Source organism: Gymnodraco acuticeps, unplaced genomic scaffold, assembly GCF_902827175.1.
Source record: "Gymnodraco acuticeps unplaced genomic scaffold, fGymAcu1.1, whole genome shotgun sequence".
In the NCBI taxonomy this organism is placed as follows: Eukaryota; Metazoa; Chordata; class Actinopteri; order Perciformes; family Bathydraconidae; genus Gymnodraco; species Gymnodraco acuticeps.
The window spans coordinates 558,539-576,228 of NW_022990341.1; the positions used below are offsets into that span (position 1 = coordinate 558,539).

At 39.9% G+C, this 17,690-nt stretch overlaps 1 protein-coding gene across 1 annotated transcript in view; it reads left to right on the forward strand.

Annotated features, from left to right (window-relative positions):
* Window positions 1-14,159, forward strand: part of LOC117550896 (guanine nucleotide-binding protein subunit alpha-11) — a 49,417-nt gene extending 35,258 nt beyond the window's left edge. The window contains exons 5-7 of the mRNA XM_034223470.1: window positions 2,775-2,904; window positions 8,048-8,201; window positions 11,386-14,159. Of these exons, the coding sequence (XP_034079361.1) occupies window positions 2,775-2,904; window positions 8,048-8,201; window positions 11,386-11,576 (475 nt within the window). The 3' untranslated portion in view covers window positions 11,577-14,159. The remainder of the gene's footprint in view (window positions 1-2,774; window positions 2,905-8,047; window positions 8,202-11,385) is intronic.
* Window positions 14,160-17,690: the final 3,531 nt, after the last annotated feature.

Below are 17,690 nucleotides of genomic sequence, written 5' to 3' on the forward strand. Positions count from 1 at the left end.
TTAAAATGTATTGAAAGGGTCTTAAAAAAGGTGTTAAAAGGAATTACATTTGACTTCAGGATTCCTGCATATACCCTGTGTAGTGAAACTACAGCTTTAGGACTTGTCTTAAATGCCGCCACCAAAATGTAGAGTAGCTTCCCTTCCTCCTCCTTTTGCAAAAAAAGAGAGGAGGTGAGGAGATAGTGTCGGACCCGGCAGCGATCACAGACGAGTGCAAATCGATAGGAAGCCATCGTGTCAGCCACCTCCCACGCCTCGCAAAGCTGGAAATAACTGTGCTCACAGAGGCTGAAGAGGCTCCCAGCTGCTGATAGTGGTGCTGACGGTGAATCACTGCAACCACTGCATGACTTCAACTCTGTGTGAAGGGACTGAAAATTCAAATATGAAGTGGGAAGGAATGTCCTTTATCCGTCCCACAGCGGGGAATTTAACAGTGTTACAGCAAAGGGACGGTGCAGATTAAATTAGTAATTCATATTAAATAAAGAGGAAATATCACAGAAATTAAATAAAAATCCAGTAAGTAAACATCCAAGGTACAAATGTGTGTAAGTGAACATATAAGTGTTGAAGTAGTAACATTACTAATTGAAAAAGTCCTAGTTTAGTGATTTTCTTTTTCAATATTTCTTTCCAAAATGATGTTGTTACAGGGTAAACAAACCAGATGAGTTATAGTTCGTGATGAACATTAATCGATTGGGTGTAATACCAGAAACATCATTTGTTTTCATAGAAACCTTAATCGTCAAATCTAACCAGAGGATAATAAGTTATCAATCACACTTTGCTTATAAAGCACAACTTAAACACAATGTGCTTCACAAAACCATGCTAACCCTCCTCCCAATCCAAAGTCATAGCAACGCATACAAATAAATAAAACGCTTTATAGCAACATAACTCAATGCCTCCAAACAGAGGACCAAATAAAACAACTCTATCAAATTAATTAAAACTAAAACGGTGGGTCTTGAGTTGGCTCTTAAAATGAATACTCGGTAATGTTCTGAGTTCTATTCATCCAGCATTTTTCCCATCTTTCGTCAAAGATATGAACAAAATGTCTAATTCTTATCATTTTTTCCATTTCATATATTTAATTCACAAGATCCTTCCATTTTGAGTTTGTATAGTTATCATTTGTTTACATATTGCTACTTTTATTACTAGCAATAAGTGGGAATCTTTGTTCTAGTGTTTTCCATAGTAGTAAATGTAGTGATTTATGACGAGGAGCTGTCGTATTCCTGTTATTAAACAGGGAAGATACTTGATGCAGGATTTCCTTGGGCTGGGACTCGTGTATAGTAACAACATGTGGCATTATACTTCCTCTGTGTGCAGTTTACAGAGCTGCAACAAGGCTGCCTTTCATACACCATCGCCTTTAGGCCTGCTTCCTCCTCCTTTTAATTGGCTTTTGAAGTCACAGAAAATGTCATTTCACTTCAACGTAGTGGAGCTTATCGTACAAAATAAGTCACTTATTCTCGCTATAGAAAAAAAACAGGAGGTTGTTTGATGTGAAGGAGTTTTGTTTAAGGATGGCTCATATGCTGGACTTCCTTAAATGTCTTGCTTTTCAATAAAACTGGGTGAATCTTTCTGGAATAGAGACTCAAAACTTAACTTATGATTTATTCACTTTTATTTATTAGTTTCTCTCCCTGCGCCTTTTATGTCTAGCAGCATTTTTAGCACTAAAAACTTCAAACAAAAAATGATGTTGACATTAAAACTAGTTTGTCCAAGAATCAGATCAGAATCTGAATCAGAATACCTTTATTAGTCCCACGGAGGGGAAATGTGCGTAGTTACAGCAGGAAAAAGAGCCACCGACAGCTTAATGTTACATTTGTGACATGCATTCAAAAAAAGTACTGAGTTATGATATAATAAAAAAGTTACATCATTTAAAAAAAATGCACATCCTGTAACAGTTCTTAGGATTTAGCAGCCAGGTATATATTGCAGTTATTAACAGCATTTATATATTGCACATAGTTTGTTGGTATTTAGCAGCAAGGGGTGATATAGTCTGTGTTGTGGTGCATCGCTCTGTGTCTCCTACTTTTACAATAAAACCGATTAATCAAGGCTTACAAGCTCATGTCTCATTTTCCTCTATTTTTGTCATTTTTCACCATGATTTTTCCTAATCTTAAATATTCCGTTTTTTCCTTCAACCACTCCCCCGATGTCTATCCGTTGCTCCTCTCATATTCCCTCATATACCTCACCTTTTTACATGCACTTCTAAACCAGAACATATTTCTTATCACTTTCCATCTCGTGCTTGAACTCTCCTGCTCACACACTGCAGAGAAAAGAGGGAAGATGGCATTGTTTGTACACACACACACACACACACACACACACACACACACACACACACACACACACACACACACACACACACAAATATGCGTTTGTCTTGAACTATGCTAGTCTCATTGTAATGTGAAAGCTGCAGTAATTGTTAGACCACGCTGGCCTTGAAACGTATGATTGGCCATCGCTGTATACAAAGCTTTGGAAGATAAATGCCTCATTAATGCACTGAGAATTAGTTTTAACTTAAACATGTCTGTCTTTGGATCCTGAGATTCTGTTTGAAATGCATGCTAACATATGTGATACTACTGTGATCCTGAGTTTAAACAATACAGATCTAGAGATGTATAGTTTTAGAGCTAATTGTCTCTTTCCTTTGATTCTTTCTGCCCCTTGTTTGGTGGCCCTGCCTCTCTTCATGTCCTGATCAGGATGGTGGATGTGGGGGGTCAGAGGTCAGAGAGGAGGAAGTGGATTCACTGCTTTGAGAACGTCACCTCCATCATGTTTCTGGTGGCGCTCAGCGAGTACGACCAAGTCCTGGTGGAGTCCGACAATGAGGTGAGACACACGTAGAAAGAGTTATTGTTTACAAATGGTTTGAGTACATTCACAAAATGTTACCACACTTTAAGGGGTCCGACAATTCTCAAAATCTCAGTTCCGGGTTTGTTTTGTGAGAACACAAAATCTGTGTTTCATTATATCAACTACACTTAGGTAGATTCACTTAAAGAATTTCCTTAACATACATTTTAAAAATAAACAAACCAGTCTAAACATTACTAGAGGTGGTTGATATGGCCTAAATCATCTACTATGTAACTTTTATTAGTTTTTTGCACCATTTTCTTTGGTGCAATAAGCATAAAATCAACATGAATTTAGGAATTTTAACAACATGGGCTTGATTGAAAGACTCCATTCACAGAAACGGTAATCTAACCTTGCTGATCGTTGCAAAACACTTTTTTATTCAAGCTTGAAAGAAACTAAATAAAACTCATAAAACTGTTTAGCATGTCTGTTTTAGTTGATGCGACACACCAGAAAAAGACAAGTAGTGTAAATAGCAACAGGCATTCTTGTCTACTGGCAATGTAAAAAGCGCTTATCGCCAATGTTTTTGCATTTTTTGGCTCCTGGGGTTAAACCAGCCAATATGCTTTTTCTTTTTCGTCACATTACAATTAGCTGCACTTTTATCCAAACTACCTACATTAAGTGCAATAGACCATAAAGATAGAAACTTACAAGAGAATTAAACATGCAGGTTAATCAGGGTTAAATACTTACTCTGAAGGTGGCCAGAAACACGACTTCAAATGAAGGCTAATCTTTGCTGTGTAAATATATTTTTAAATAAGCAACAGTTTGCCATCAAGTTCACCGTATCCATTTTCTAAGCTCATTATACGTCAATGTACTGTTCCCAGCTTTTAAGTGACATGTTAAAGAAGCTTTATTGGCATGACCATATCAAAAACCCAGTATTGCAACAGCACATCGAACAATGTGGTATTTAACAACCATGTTAAAAAAAGTAAAGAAGCTTTACATAACTAATGGATATCATCAAGAATATTAAAGGTCCCATGTCATGGCCATTTCTACTGATCAGAATTCCATTGTTGAGGTCTACTAGAATACATTTATATTGTGCAATTTTCCAAACTCACATTGGTTTCTCATACAGCATCTCTGTATAGTATATCACTCTCTGTCCTAAACGGCTTGTTGGAGCTCCTGCCCCCTCCCCCTCCCTGTGAGCCCAGTGGCCGTCTGCGAAACCCAGTGTGAAACAAACACACACCCTTACGGCCCGTCCACACAGCGGACGTGCGTTGAAGCTTCCAACGCTTCTGCCCATTCACTTTGAATGGGGTGACGTCACTTTTAGCCGAACTGCATTTTGGGAAGCGATGTGGAGCGTTGCTGGCGTTGCTCGCTTCAAAAGTTGAGCAATGTTCAACTTTTGGCGCCTCGGCAGAAGCGTCAGCCAATGAAATCCCGTTTATGCAAATCTGCCAGTACAAGCGCTAGCCAATCAAACCGCGTGTATGCTGGGAGAGACTACGCAGGTCATTTCCTCATATTCCAAAAAATGGAGGGAAAATTCATTATAGCGGTAGTGAATCACCCGGTGCTGTATGATCAGTCTCTGTTCATCTACCGGGATACAAACCGGAGGAGCGAGGCATGGAGGGAGGTGGCAGAGACAGTGGGTGAAACTGGTAGGTTTTCGCCTGTTTGGGGATTTTATATCCAGTTTACTTCGTTTTAACATTGCTATTGCTTTGCATGTCGGGGGCGGGAGATTCATGTGATTGGTTGTTGGTCGCGTTGCTCACAAAAAATCCCCAAGCTTCAGACACGCCAAGCGTCAACGCATGCTGCTGTGTGGACGCTCCGTTAGCCTGGCTGGGAGTTTGTGTGTGTGCCCAGGCTGAGTTCCGCGGTGTCTCGCTGTCTCGCCGACCCCACACCAGTGAGCCAGCTCACAGTGTCCCGCTACTCGCAGCAGCGAGCCTCGCAACGTCCCGCCGAGTGGTGTGTGTGTGTGAGGAAGTCCGCGGATTGGTCCAAACGTAACAGCTCCGCGGACGTTACGTTACGTCACTATACCCGAAATATGTCACTATACCCAAGAAGTAAACAATGGAAAAAGAGAAATGTCCAACGAGGCGTTCTGGGGCAGCATAGACAGGTCTTTTCTGTGTTAGAGTTTTATTCGCTGCAGGGTGTATTTTGAGGGTTTGTGACTCTGCAGACCGTTTACGTGCAGAACAACCTTCATAACACAAGGGGACGGGTAATAACCGGAAAAGCATGACATGGGACCTTTAAATTGTAATGGTAATTTCCTCTTAGTCCCTCACAAAAAACAGAAAGGCTATGTCTTTACTCCACAGATATGTAGTTTGTCCATTGTGTTCCCTCAGAGTATTACGGCTAATAAAGCTAATGTGCTCGGCCCCTGCTTGCCCTCCGCTCCTCACAACAAACCCTTTCTCCGACCCGGTCATATGACGGCTGCGTCTCATAATCCGGACCCAGCTGCCAGCCGCTCTCTATACACCGCCTCAATGTTTGTCCACTCTGATAACAGTGTGTTAATGCACACAAACTGTACTTTATCTGCACTGGGCCTGCGCAGGTGTGAGGCCTTATTGTACACACAGGCACAGAAATATGTTTTCATTTTAGCCGGTTGCTGCTTTATCTGCTTTTGATGCTTGTAATAAAGGACTGCATGGAGCTCGACAAAAACCCCTTGACAAAAAGCCAATGGGATTTTTCGTTTGGATTTTGGATTATTGCAGAAATTGAGACAAACAAATATCTGATAGTTATTGTTTTATTCAGCAGGATAATCTCCAAATATTAACACCAACTTTAAGATGTTCAAATGCAATACAAAAAGGTAATGTTAGGCCATAAAGAACTACAGCAGGGTACATTACTTTGTCACCACTGCTAAGCTAAACAGACCAATGTCATAGTGTTGACGTTAAGTAGTGTCCTTTCGCTACTTCAAACTGCCATTTTTGTATTACATGTCGCTTCACAAGTGTGTCATTTACTGACATGTTATGCTGTAGAACAGTGTTTCTCAAACTTTTTCATACCAAGGACCACTTAACCAATAAAAAAACACTCGCGGACCACCTAACTCCACAAATGTCCAAAATCACATCGTTTTTTACAAATTGCCTGAACATGGTACAAACAAGTGGCAACATGTGTGATGAAGGTGTTTATCTGGGCTATATTATGCAGTTGAAAGTGAAACTTAAGCTCGCTCCATTGCGGAGATATTCCCGCGAGAGTGCGAAAAACTTTAATTAATTTCAAATGTGAAATTTTACCAATATACTCACGGACCACTAGGGGGCGCTCACTGGCCACCAGTGGTCCGCGGACCACACTTTGAGAAGCACTGCGTGTAGAACAACACATAAACATCTCTTCAGAGGCTTTTTTTGGCCTTGATTGGACTCCCTTTGTAACCTGCTCCTATCGGCTAGCGTTTCAACACATATACACGATAAGCTAGAGGTGGGAAATCTCTTAGCGGTTGACTAATCACAACCGAGCTGGCCTGCTAACCAATCAGAGCAGACTGGGCTCTGGTTTCAGACAGAGGAAAGCATGGAAACAGTAGAAGCACAAAATACAAATATGAACCTGAAAATGAGGATTGTGTTAACAGCAGACCTTTTTTTATGTCTTCTAACTGAAAAAACAAACATCCAAAGAACCATTGTCTCCGAGTAAAGGGAAGTGCTTCAATGCCAACTCATTTGAGGGCTTTAGGACTCATTCCAGCACCACTGTGTCACACTGGTGCTGTAACTGAGCTCCGTTCCTGAATGTTGGAGAGCTGAGACGAGGCTGTGCTGCGTTCAGGCGTCACTGTCTGCTCAGATTATCCGGTTGCGTTGACAGGCGAGACTTTGACCCTTCAGAGCAGTCCGAGCCTGACGAGATTGTTTTCAAACATCTGTGATTTCATCGGGTCACGATCATATTAAGACTCGCCGAGACTAAACTGTGGGAGTGATGCTGGCAGCGACAGCAGTTCAGAAAGAAAAAGAAGACAGCAGCTCTCGGCTTTAAGTAGTTTACATAAGGAGGCTTCCAGCTCCACTTTTTAGGATTGCTAGACAGTTTGCTTTGGAGGAATAAGTCTTAGTTTTGACAGTTTTTGGTGTTACTCATCCGTTACTACAAAAAACCCTTTCACCGTGAATGCTGCACTCAACTGGATGACATACAGCATAAATGCATTACTATTAGCAACCAAATGTTTAGTGTTTTCAAAGCACTTTGACAAAAAAAAATCCTCCGAATACAACAGGGGGTCCGCGGGGTCATAAAAGGTATTAAAAGTTGATAAATCAATTTAGCGAAAATTAAGGCTATTAAAAAGTATTAAAAGGCATTTTCCAAGGTATTACATTTTGTAGCTTGTTTTCAATAAGTATATGAATTGTCCAAAGAGGTTGTATTCTACAGTCTGCCTGAATGTAATCATTGCGTAGGTGTGTAGTGTGATTCTGTGTAGTTTATTGATGGCATCCCGTTGGGTTTGACGTCATCTGAACAGGACATCGCACGCTCACTGCTTGATAGCGCGAAGGTCCGTTTACGCCGGTTGTTAAACAACATCGTTACGGGGAAATGCAAGTTTGCGTCCAAATGGTTGGAAGATAAGGAGGAAGGACAATCAATACTGTATATAGTCAATGTGAGGTAAAGTGTGTCGCCAAGGTAACCGGTTAAAACTCCAGGTGGCGATGAGGTCTTAAAATGTACGGAAAGGGTCTTAAAAAAGGTCTTAAAAGGAATTACCTTTGACTTCAGGATTCCTGCATAGACCCTGAACAAATGAGTCTCTTTGTTTTGATACAGTTTTATACTTATGATCGTCAACTCCTCATAGTCATGGTTTGGGTAAAAATATTTGCCAAATAAGAGATAACATACAATAAAGAGACAGTTAGAGATTCATTGAATTAAGAACGTTACTCTAATTTATATATATTTTTTATAGATAACATGAAGGTATCGTTATCATCAATTCTTTTGGCCAAGATGAGCTTGAAGTGAAACTCTGGAACTGAAGCAGTCTTGTGTTCTGAGTGTCTCCTAACCTTTTGTTTATTTCCCCTCTCCTCTACCCCTCCCTGTCCCCTGTCAGAATCGTATGGAGGAGAGTAAAGCTCTGTTCAGGACCATCATCACATATCCGTGGTTCCAAAACTCCTCCGTCATCCTCTTCCTCAACAAGAAGGACCTGCTGGAGGAGAAGATCATGTACTCGCACCTGGTCGACTACTTCCCTGAGTTCGATGGTAAAAACCAGATTCTTTCTGCTTTCAATCTTCTCTTAAATCAGATGTACTTTATCACATTTCAGTCAGACATCTCACGTGTTTCTTTAACATGTGTATTTGAAGTAGCGTATAGTTGAGTTTGGCGTCTAGGCTCGGGCCTCATCACTCCACAGATATACATAGCACGATGAGTGATGATTAAATAACTAACCCCCCGAGCCTACAGGTGGTGGTGGGGCAGCAAGCAGCAGCGACGTAGAGGTAGCTGTAGCAGCAGCAGCAGCAAGCAAAGCATGGAGAGAGATCTGGCAGGTTCAATAGAGCGGCATATTAAGGAGACTCTGATTGGTTGGTTGTAGAGTGGCAAGAGGCGTTATGTATGAATGCAGCATAAGTGCTCTAGTTGACTGCCTGAACTAGCTCGCAGGCTTCGCCCCATTCATGTCACAGTGGCTCCATTTAAAGTAAACATAGAGAAGTTGGAGTACAAATGTGGACATTATGCTAAAATATATAACAATACATCTGTAACTTACAATAAATACAATGGTGTTTTTATAGTGATGCTGAAAATTGGCGCTGTGGTTATGTTTTTAATGCTGAAAGGTATAAGAACATTGCTTGAAAAGTACAGTTTAATGCAGTATTAATAGCCAAAGTGATGTGAGTGGAGCATACTTGAATAATTATTGTACATTATATTAGAAGCATAGTCAGTGTTGCATAGTTTAGATATAATTTATGTATAGAATTGATTAGACTTCTTAATAAATGTGTACGTGTTATGTGGTGTCCCTGAATGGTTGTGTAGTGCAGGAGCGTGTTAGCTGAGCTTCGGCAGTGAATTTAATTCCAACATTTCATGAATTATCCAAACAGGGCAGGAGTTCAGCCTTCGGTCAGTGTCTGTCAGTAACGGCCCGTCCACACTACAGCTTCAAAAACGGTTTCCAACGCGTCTGCCCATTCACTTTGAATGGGGTGACGTCACTTTTCGCCGAACTGCATTGTGGGAAGCAGAGCGGAGCTTTCCTGGCGTTTCAGGCTGCAAAAGTTGAGCAATGTTCAACTTTTGAAGCTTCTGAAGCTTTCGGTGGAAGCGTCAGCCAATCAAATCATATGCCAGTACAAGCTCGAGCCAATCAAACCGCTGCTTGTGTGTCAGGGGCGGGAGATTCATGTGATTGGTTGTTGGTCGAGCTTCAGACACGCCCAGCTCCAAGCTTTTTTTGAAGCTGTAGTGTGGACGGGCCGTAATGCTGTGGATGTCTTTTACCCTTTACCGTAATGTACACCAAACCAGTTACTTGTACACACAGAAACCTTTCATGTATATCTCTGATTGAACAGTGACACCCTGTGGCTAGAAGGCTGTACTGCAATGCAAACTGAACTTGTAGTAGTTCATCTGTGTATGACACAAGCTACAGGTGAGTATTTGTTCTACCTCTAAAAGAGGAGACAGTGGAAGAAAAAGATATATTGAAAAAAACACAACAAATATTTGGTAAATACAAACAAAGTATAATTTAAAAAAAAGAAGGTAATAAACTGAGAGTTTAAGGTCGCATTCAACCTAATAGTCCGCTCTCAGATGAGCACCAGACCACAGTTTGTTACATCGTTTCATTTTTCAGAAGGTTCGGTTTGCGTTCACACAAAACTCAAACGGACTATAAACTTTAAACACAAGTCATGTGCTCGGAAATGCTGTTCAACCATTGGTCAGACATTACGGAGGTAAAAACGCAAATCCCGGCAATTTCTACCGGAGCCTCCGCAATGGAGCATCGGCAGGTTATTCTCATGCTGCTGTTAATCTGGAGATCAACAGCAACGGCGCATATGATTATATAATCAGACAACGTGCGTGTGACAAAGGTAACTTCGTCGCTGTGAACTGACGGCTTCGGGCCTGGTAACTCAGCACTTTAGAGAACAGGTTTGCACTTTATTAGCGTGATTGCACAGGACCGTTTGGTACGGCATATTTGCACATTTTAAATACTAATTATTGAGATAGTATTTATTAAAGGATTGTGTGCACCTGGTGCCCTGTGTTGTCTCCTCCCCCCTCACCTGTGTCTAGTTGCTGTGTGTGTGTGGGTATTTAGGCTCTGTTTCCCTGTCTGTTAGGGCAGGGAGTGTGTGTGTGTGTGTGTGTGTGTGTGTGTGTGTGTGTGTGAGATCCTGGTGGCTGCAGGCTGGGCTCACGTGAACAGCAGCAGCAGGATTGAGGCTGTGTGTAATGTGTTCATATTTTAATAAATGCCCACGTCGGGTTGTATTTTTGGACGTTCTGCCTCCTTGCTTGGTCTGGGCCGCTCAACGGTCGGCTTCACAGTGCGATACAAAACATTATAACACATATAATGAGGGACGATCTGCAGCAAGGAGGCGTTTCACCGACGGCAGGTGGCTCTGACTTTTATGTATAGTTTTTAGTTTGAGTTGTTTTTAATTTACACGACACTGTTCAACACTTCATTCTGCTTCGCTCTTTCGCTAACGATTCTGAAGACACCCGCGTTCTTGTGACACGTAAATACTACGCTTCCTATGTTTTGGTGCGGACTGCGTTCACACCAGCGATGAACCGCTCCAGAGTTCGCAAGCAAGCGCTCCGAGACCAACTCTTTTAGCGGACCAGAGTCCGGTTGTTTAGTTCACTTCAGAGGTCTCGGACTGCGTTCACACCGACCCAAATGAACCGCACCAAGCGGCTAAACGCACCAGGGTTCGATTCAACCGGACTAAACAAGGCTGGTGTGAATGCGACCTAAAATAAACAAAACATTTACATTTACAATTTTTAGAAAATACACAAATAATTGGTAAATTACTGTGAAAAATATGTCCAGTATATCTGATTAGACTTGGAAGCATTGTTGAGGAATGTGCAAAGGTTCACAGTGCAGAGGTAAGGGAGAGTTTCTTTATGATCTTAACACTGTGAAGTAGAGCAGGCAAACTGTCGCCTAGAACTGGACCTCTAACATATTAATTACTGGCCAAAGCTAGTTCTGTTGAACTGACTTTATAATATATTTTGAAATGAATAAATCCTATTGTTATATTTACTCCTCTCCTGTGTTTCACTTGTATTGCTGTTGCTGCAGGATTAATAAAGTTTTATCTGATCTTATCATGCTGACGTGCCGCTCACTAGAAGCTAGTAATAATGCCCTGTCTCCTCCTCCAGGTCCTCAGCGGGACGCCCAGGCGGGCCGGGAGTTCATCCTGAAGATGTTTGTGGACTTGAACCCCGACAGCGACAAGATCATCTACTCCCACTTCACCTGCGCCACCGACACGGAGAACATCCGCTTCGTCTTCGCCGCCGTCAAAGACACCATCCTGCAGCTCAACCTCAAAGAATACAACCTGGTGTGAGGAGAGAAGGAGAGCGAAAGAGAGAGAGGAGAGAAAGAGAGAGTGACCTGCCCCCCCACACACACAATGCAGAGTCCACTTCTACAGACACACACATCTGCATGAAACACACTTCACTCTAGCAGACCAACACTACACATGTCCTGTCCTTACTTTCACATTTTGGTATCTGTTTTGTGGTTCCGCTTCCCAAATACAACTCTCCCATTTGTCCCCTTTGTTAGGGTTTGAACTGGACACGGCTCACATTATTTCTTTTACACTACATTATCACCAGTGCTTGTGTGTTGCAGGTGGGTCGAGGCTTCTCTGGGTAGATTTGATGGGAAAAGGGCTCTCTCCCCTTGTTCTTATTTAACCCGTGCATGTTATACACTACAGAGGAGGGCCGGCTGCAGACCCTGGGTAACTAATTACGATGATAGGAATATATTATCACGCAGTGTGGGGGTGCAGTGAGGTACTTGCTTTTCCCGGGTCTTGTTTTCTTTCCTTTTTGCCCCAAATCAGAGCAAAGAAGCTCTGTTGAATGTAAATAACGTTGTCATGCTGCTCACACAGAGTGAGGGCTGCACAGAGACGATTCTCTGTACACTTTTTCAGCTTCTTCTTAGCGATAATATATCTGCTTTTCTGCAATTACATTTAAATTGAAGATGACTACTCGAAGCTATACTCCATTTACACTCCCCCTCGTTTCGAACATGCATTACAACACACAGAATTAAGAGACAACACTACTGGTTTTCACATACTGTATATCATCACGTTGACAAATTACAAACACCTCCTTTTGTTTCTGTAAATATATTTGCCAGTATCCTGTTCGTCCTTTACGCGGCTCAGATGCTAACACAATTTGGAAACTGGTATTGCCAAAATGAAGTGCTTGAATAATTAATATGTCGATGGCATAACGGCTCACTTTGTGTGGCATTTTTTTACGTCGACTGTTGTCTGAATCACAAATGTATTAGTACTGTAATTTATTTTCTATGTTCCCTTTTTGAAGGTGAGAATAATCTTCCTGTGCACAACGAGCGAGTGATGACACCAGATTGGAGCAGTGCAATAGTCTGTTGTCGAGGAAACAACGCGCTGACACTTAGCTTAAATCACCAGTTGGTCTTGATCATGCTTTTTCTCCCTAATCAACGCTTTCTTTTGCCATATTATTCTGCCAACATTTGATAACAGATAGCAAGAGAGTAAATAGTTCTTTTTTTGTACGTCTAATTTATCAGATCTAAGTGTTGTCGGTACAGTAAGTGAGACTTCCTCCCTAGTTTCAGCTTTTTCCAACCAATGAGACGGGAGGAGATTTTATACTGCTGTAAAAAAATCTAAACTATTTTATGGACAAGTGTTCTATCTTTCTAACGATACTTCATATATTCAGTTGTTGCCGTTCTGTTTTGAAACGCTTGACAATGGGGAAAAGAAAACACTGTTTCCATGTCGGGTTTGTGCTTTATGCAAATAGGAAAAAGAAAGATTAAAAACGTAGTGGTTGGATATTTACTGTCGAAGATGCTTGCTTTGTTTTTTGGTAATTCTTACGGATATGTGTTGGCTTATTGGTTCCAATCCCATATCGTGTCTCTTGCCTGGTCGTTGTTCTAATATTTCCATTAAGCCGTTAGATGGCTATTTTTTGTCTTCACAATGTAATTCAGGTAAGTTTTCATAACTTTTTCATCACAAGGGCTACTACTAGCAGCTTTGGTAGAAATGAAAGGACTCTATGGACGGCATAGAGCAAAAGGTGCAATTAATTAATTAACGAGGGGCTTTAAATCAAGAGTGTGTTCAGGTTCATTGAAGGAGAGTGGGGGGGGGGGGTGCAGCAGTCCTTTATTTGCTATCTTCTGGCCTATCTAGAGGAGAAGAAGTAGGGTTTCCCAAGGTGCAATAGCACATTTTTTAGCGTCATGCCGAATCTAACCATCCTCTTACACTTACATGGATTATGTTTGGATATTTTCTTGGCTTTCTAATATTTGTCCACTATGTGGCATGTCTTCTAATCTGTAGTGTTTCCATGTTTCACATTGGTTGAAGGGCAGTGTTTTGTTGGATTACAGATCCAGCCGTACCCCCTCTGTGCATCTGAAATTGTTTGCCAAAAGGTTTACAAATGAATATAAATCGTATTTTCTACAAAAAGGTAGTATGATCTGAAAGGTTCTCGAGACATTCACTCACCCTGTGTATTGCTTATGATTGATTTTAGTCCCGTGCACCCAGTGGGAGTAATCTTCTCTGGTGCAAATGTGTAAATGATGTTAAATCTTTCTAAGACACATTAATGAAGAAGGGATGTTTATGCTAAGTGCCATTCTATGAGTTGAAAAAATGTTGGAGAGGTTTCTGACTTTGACGTGAATTTCTGATGAGATCTTGTTTTTCCATCTTGTATTTGTAGTGGGTTAGTCTTCGGTGCTTCAGCCGACATTTAAACGCCTTCTTGTCCAGGTTGACGCTTCTTACACTTCCTCGCTGACAGTCATCTTGTGAGTGTCACTTTTGTTTGAAATGAAGAGCTTGTGCATGTTTGTCAGTCGATTAAACCAGTCGAGTTTGGAAAGGAGTATTGTGTTTTGCTTCACTGCCGGGAGGACATGTCTGTGCTTAAAACCCTCAGCTTGGCTTTCAGGTTGTGTGTGTGTGTGTGTGTGTGTGTGTGTGTGTGTGTGTGTGTGTGTGTGTGTGTGTGTGTGTGTGTGTGGTGTGTGTGTGGTGTGTGTGTGTGTGTGTGTGTGTGTGTGTGTGTGTGTGTGTTGTGTGTGTGTGTGTGTGTGTTGTGTGTGTGTGTGTGTGTGTGTGTGTGTGTGTGTGTGTGTGTGTGTGTGTGTGTGTGTGTGTGTGTGTGTGTGTGTGTGTGTGTGTGTGTGTGTGTGTGTGTGTGTGTGTTGTGTGTGTACAAATGGATTTGAATGGACTGCTATGAGAGCGATAAACAAAGTGAAGGTGACCACTACGGGGACCAGTGTTGGCAGGATGTCGTACTCTTTTAAAAAAAACTTACAGACAAACGTCACATTTTTACTCGACCAGTGATACGAGCAGAGCTGGGTCGTTAATTTGAACTCCTTTCCATTGACTTCCACTGATTTGCTTTAATCTGCATTAATTCAGCAAACCTTAATCATTTTTTCGCAACTAGACAACTATTTTGATAATTGAGGAGTCTGTTTGTTTTTTTACACAAAAAGTCCAAAATCTTGGACTCAAACGTCTTCAATGTTAACATCTTGTGATTTATTTACTTCTCTGACATAACATTTGAATTTCTTTGAGTTGTGGACATTTGAGGAGGTAATCGCAGGCATCAGGAAACATTTGTCACCCTTTTCTGACATTTAAAAAACAAAACAACTAATTGATTAATCGAGGGAAATAAAAATGATCTCTAGTTGCATCCCGGTTGTGTTATTTAGAAGGTTTTTAGTACACAGTGCCAAACAACATCCGACACAGAAAAGATACGAAATATTCCTTATTCACTTTTACATTTTGGTGTCTTTTCTTTTCCAAATGAAGCTTGTGTGTTAAGCCTCAGTATTACTGTATTTATTGAAAGACTTGTGAAGGTACTGAAATGACCATTATGTAATGTGTTGGTGGTTGTAATCGGTAGAATGAATACTCTGTGTTTATATGTCCGCCATTCTCCGCTCTCTTTCCCTGATTTACTTTATTGGACTGTGTATCTTTCCCCGGGTCGAAGGCACTGAAGCTGCACCGCTGCATTCATGCAACTTAGACGTCCGTTAAAGCACTCGTTGGTACTCCGAGGTGTGTGTGTGTGTGCGTATGTATGTGTACACTTTTGATGGCTATTGCTTAAGCTTGAGATCCATTCTGATTCGAGGGATGGACATACGGTGATATTAAAAAGCTATCTTTGCATTTCTTTCGTGAGGTTGACACACCTTAACACGTGTATTTAGGACCACTTAAGATGACTGACTTTTTTAAAAGAGTCAAAAATAAACTTTGTGTAGTGGTGTACAAATTGAAAGTAATGTGTTTTTGTTTGATTTTTTTTTTCTTCTTTCTCTTTTCTTTTTTTTAAGTGTACCAAATGTAAATGATGTACAATGAGTGTGCCAATCCCCTTTCTTTGTAAAGCCAGACTCTTGACAAGTGCCAATGTTGTGAAAAATCAAAGGGCCGGTGAATTTCATGGTCCAGTTTTTAAAACAAATAAACACGTGATTAATTAACCAACAAAAAAAAGGACAATTTTATTCTATATTTAAGATAATGATGAACTGCTGTTTTTAAGATAAATGTCATTTTACTGCATGTGTTTGTCAGGTTGGGGGGGGGGGGGGAAGTGGGGGGGTGAGATACTGTATTCATGCAACGCCCTCATGAAAAAGGGTCCTAATGGTTATTGATTTACAGTATTTTAGCCATATTTCTCTTTTGTATGTTTCATTTCAACCACTGTTGCCTGAACCTCATTCAAACATGAAAATGATTTTCATAGCCTTCTCCTTTAAATGTTTTAAATTGGAATAAAATATGTTCCTATACTCTCTTATTGCATCCTTGTACATTATTATTTGCAGTCTGTTTGTATTGTGATTAAAGGATAATACCACTTTCAAACTATTGAAGTCTGATACCGAAAATAATGCAATCCAATGGTTTAGTATTTCTTCTCTTAAAACCCTGAGATGCTTGGGTCTTTTTGGACCCGGTGAGGTGGTTTTCTTGAAGTATCTTTGTAATTACATTTTTTTTATCATTTCATATTCCAGCTATTCCTCAAAAAATATGTTTTGGATATCATGCAATTTAAATTTTAAGAAATTGTAATTTTTGTATTGCTAGCCCAAGCTTCCATAAGTGGGTCAAAAATGACCCGCATGCATTTTCTATGGAATCCTATGGGAAAGAAAAAAAAATTCTAAATGTAAAAAAAAATTATAAATAGTGAAAAATGTATATTAAATATTTCTAGTGTGAACCAAAATATAATACTAAATATTATACAAGTGACAAAATGACAAATAGCATAAAAACACATTATTCTAATACGGGTCCTTTTTGACCCACTTATGGAAAAGTGTAGGGTCCAGTCACTCGTGCATCTAAGGGTTAAACAACTAAGGTGTTAAACAATTATTTATATCGACGCTCTTTTTAAAAGCTTTTTATTGAACCATTATGGCGGACACGTTTTATTTGTGAAATGTTATAAATGTTCAGAGACCTGGTGAGGGGAAATAATGATTATTCAAACTTTTAAAATAAAATGTAAGTTGCAACTATTAGAAAAAGTGTATATCAGAGTATTATAGTATACAAATGTTATTTCCTTCACAGTAGTTATAAGGGCAAAGTTAGGAAATAAGGATACATGTTGAATTTAAAGCAGCCAGTCTAGTATATATATGTGCCAGAATAAAACTATGATTTAGTTATGAATGTGATACTAATCTGTATTAATCTAGCAAAATTAGAAACATGTTTTTTTTACAAGGTAAGACGGTATAACATCTTCACATATGCGATGTTATACTAGTACGAGGTATAATATATAGGCCTAGTATAAGGTGCAATGAACTCATAGTAAAAGTTATAATGATGGAATAATATTTGTAATTAATATTAATTTAATATGTTTAGAGTGTAGCATAATGGACTGAGCTTCAACTGCATTTTGTCAAGCAATATTGTGTATCTTAATAATACTTTTCGGTAAGGACTTAACCATATGAACCATTTTCAGCTTTAATATAATACAATGTACTACTTTATTGTAATATACACGTTTTATATATGTATTGGTATACAGTTTATTGAAGTACATTTGTTTTACTTTTCTCCAACTTTAATGTGTTATTATAAAATGGAGCTACTGTAACGATAAAGTACCAATTCAGTCTTTCTGATTTTCAATTATACATGAAATCCGGAATAAATATGAATAGGAGAATATATTCAAATGTGAATAGATAGAGATATGTAGAAATAGAGGGATTTGATGTGTACTTCCTGTGTTTTTTCGTGGATATATGTAGTCCTTATTTGTATTTATTATATATCATTATTAGTAGTAGTATTAACATTAGTTGTATTATTATTCGTAGTAGTTTC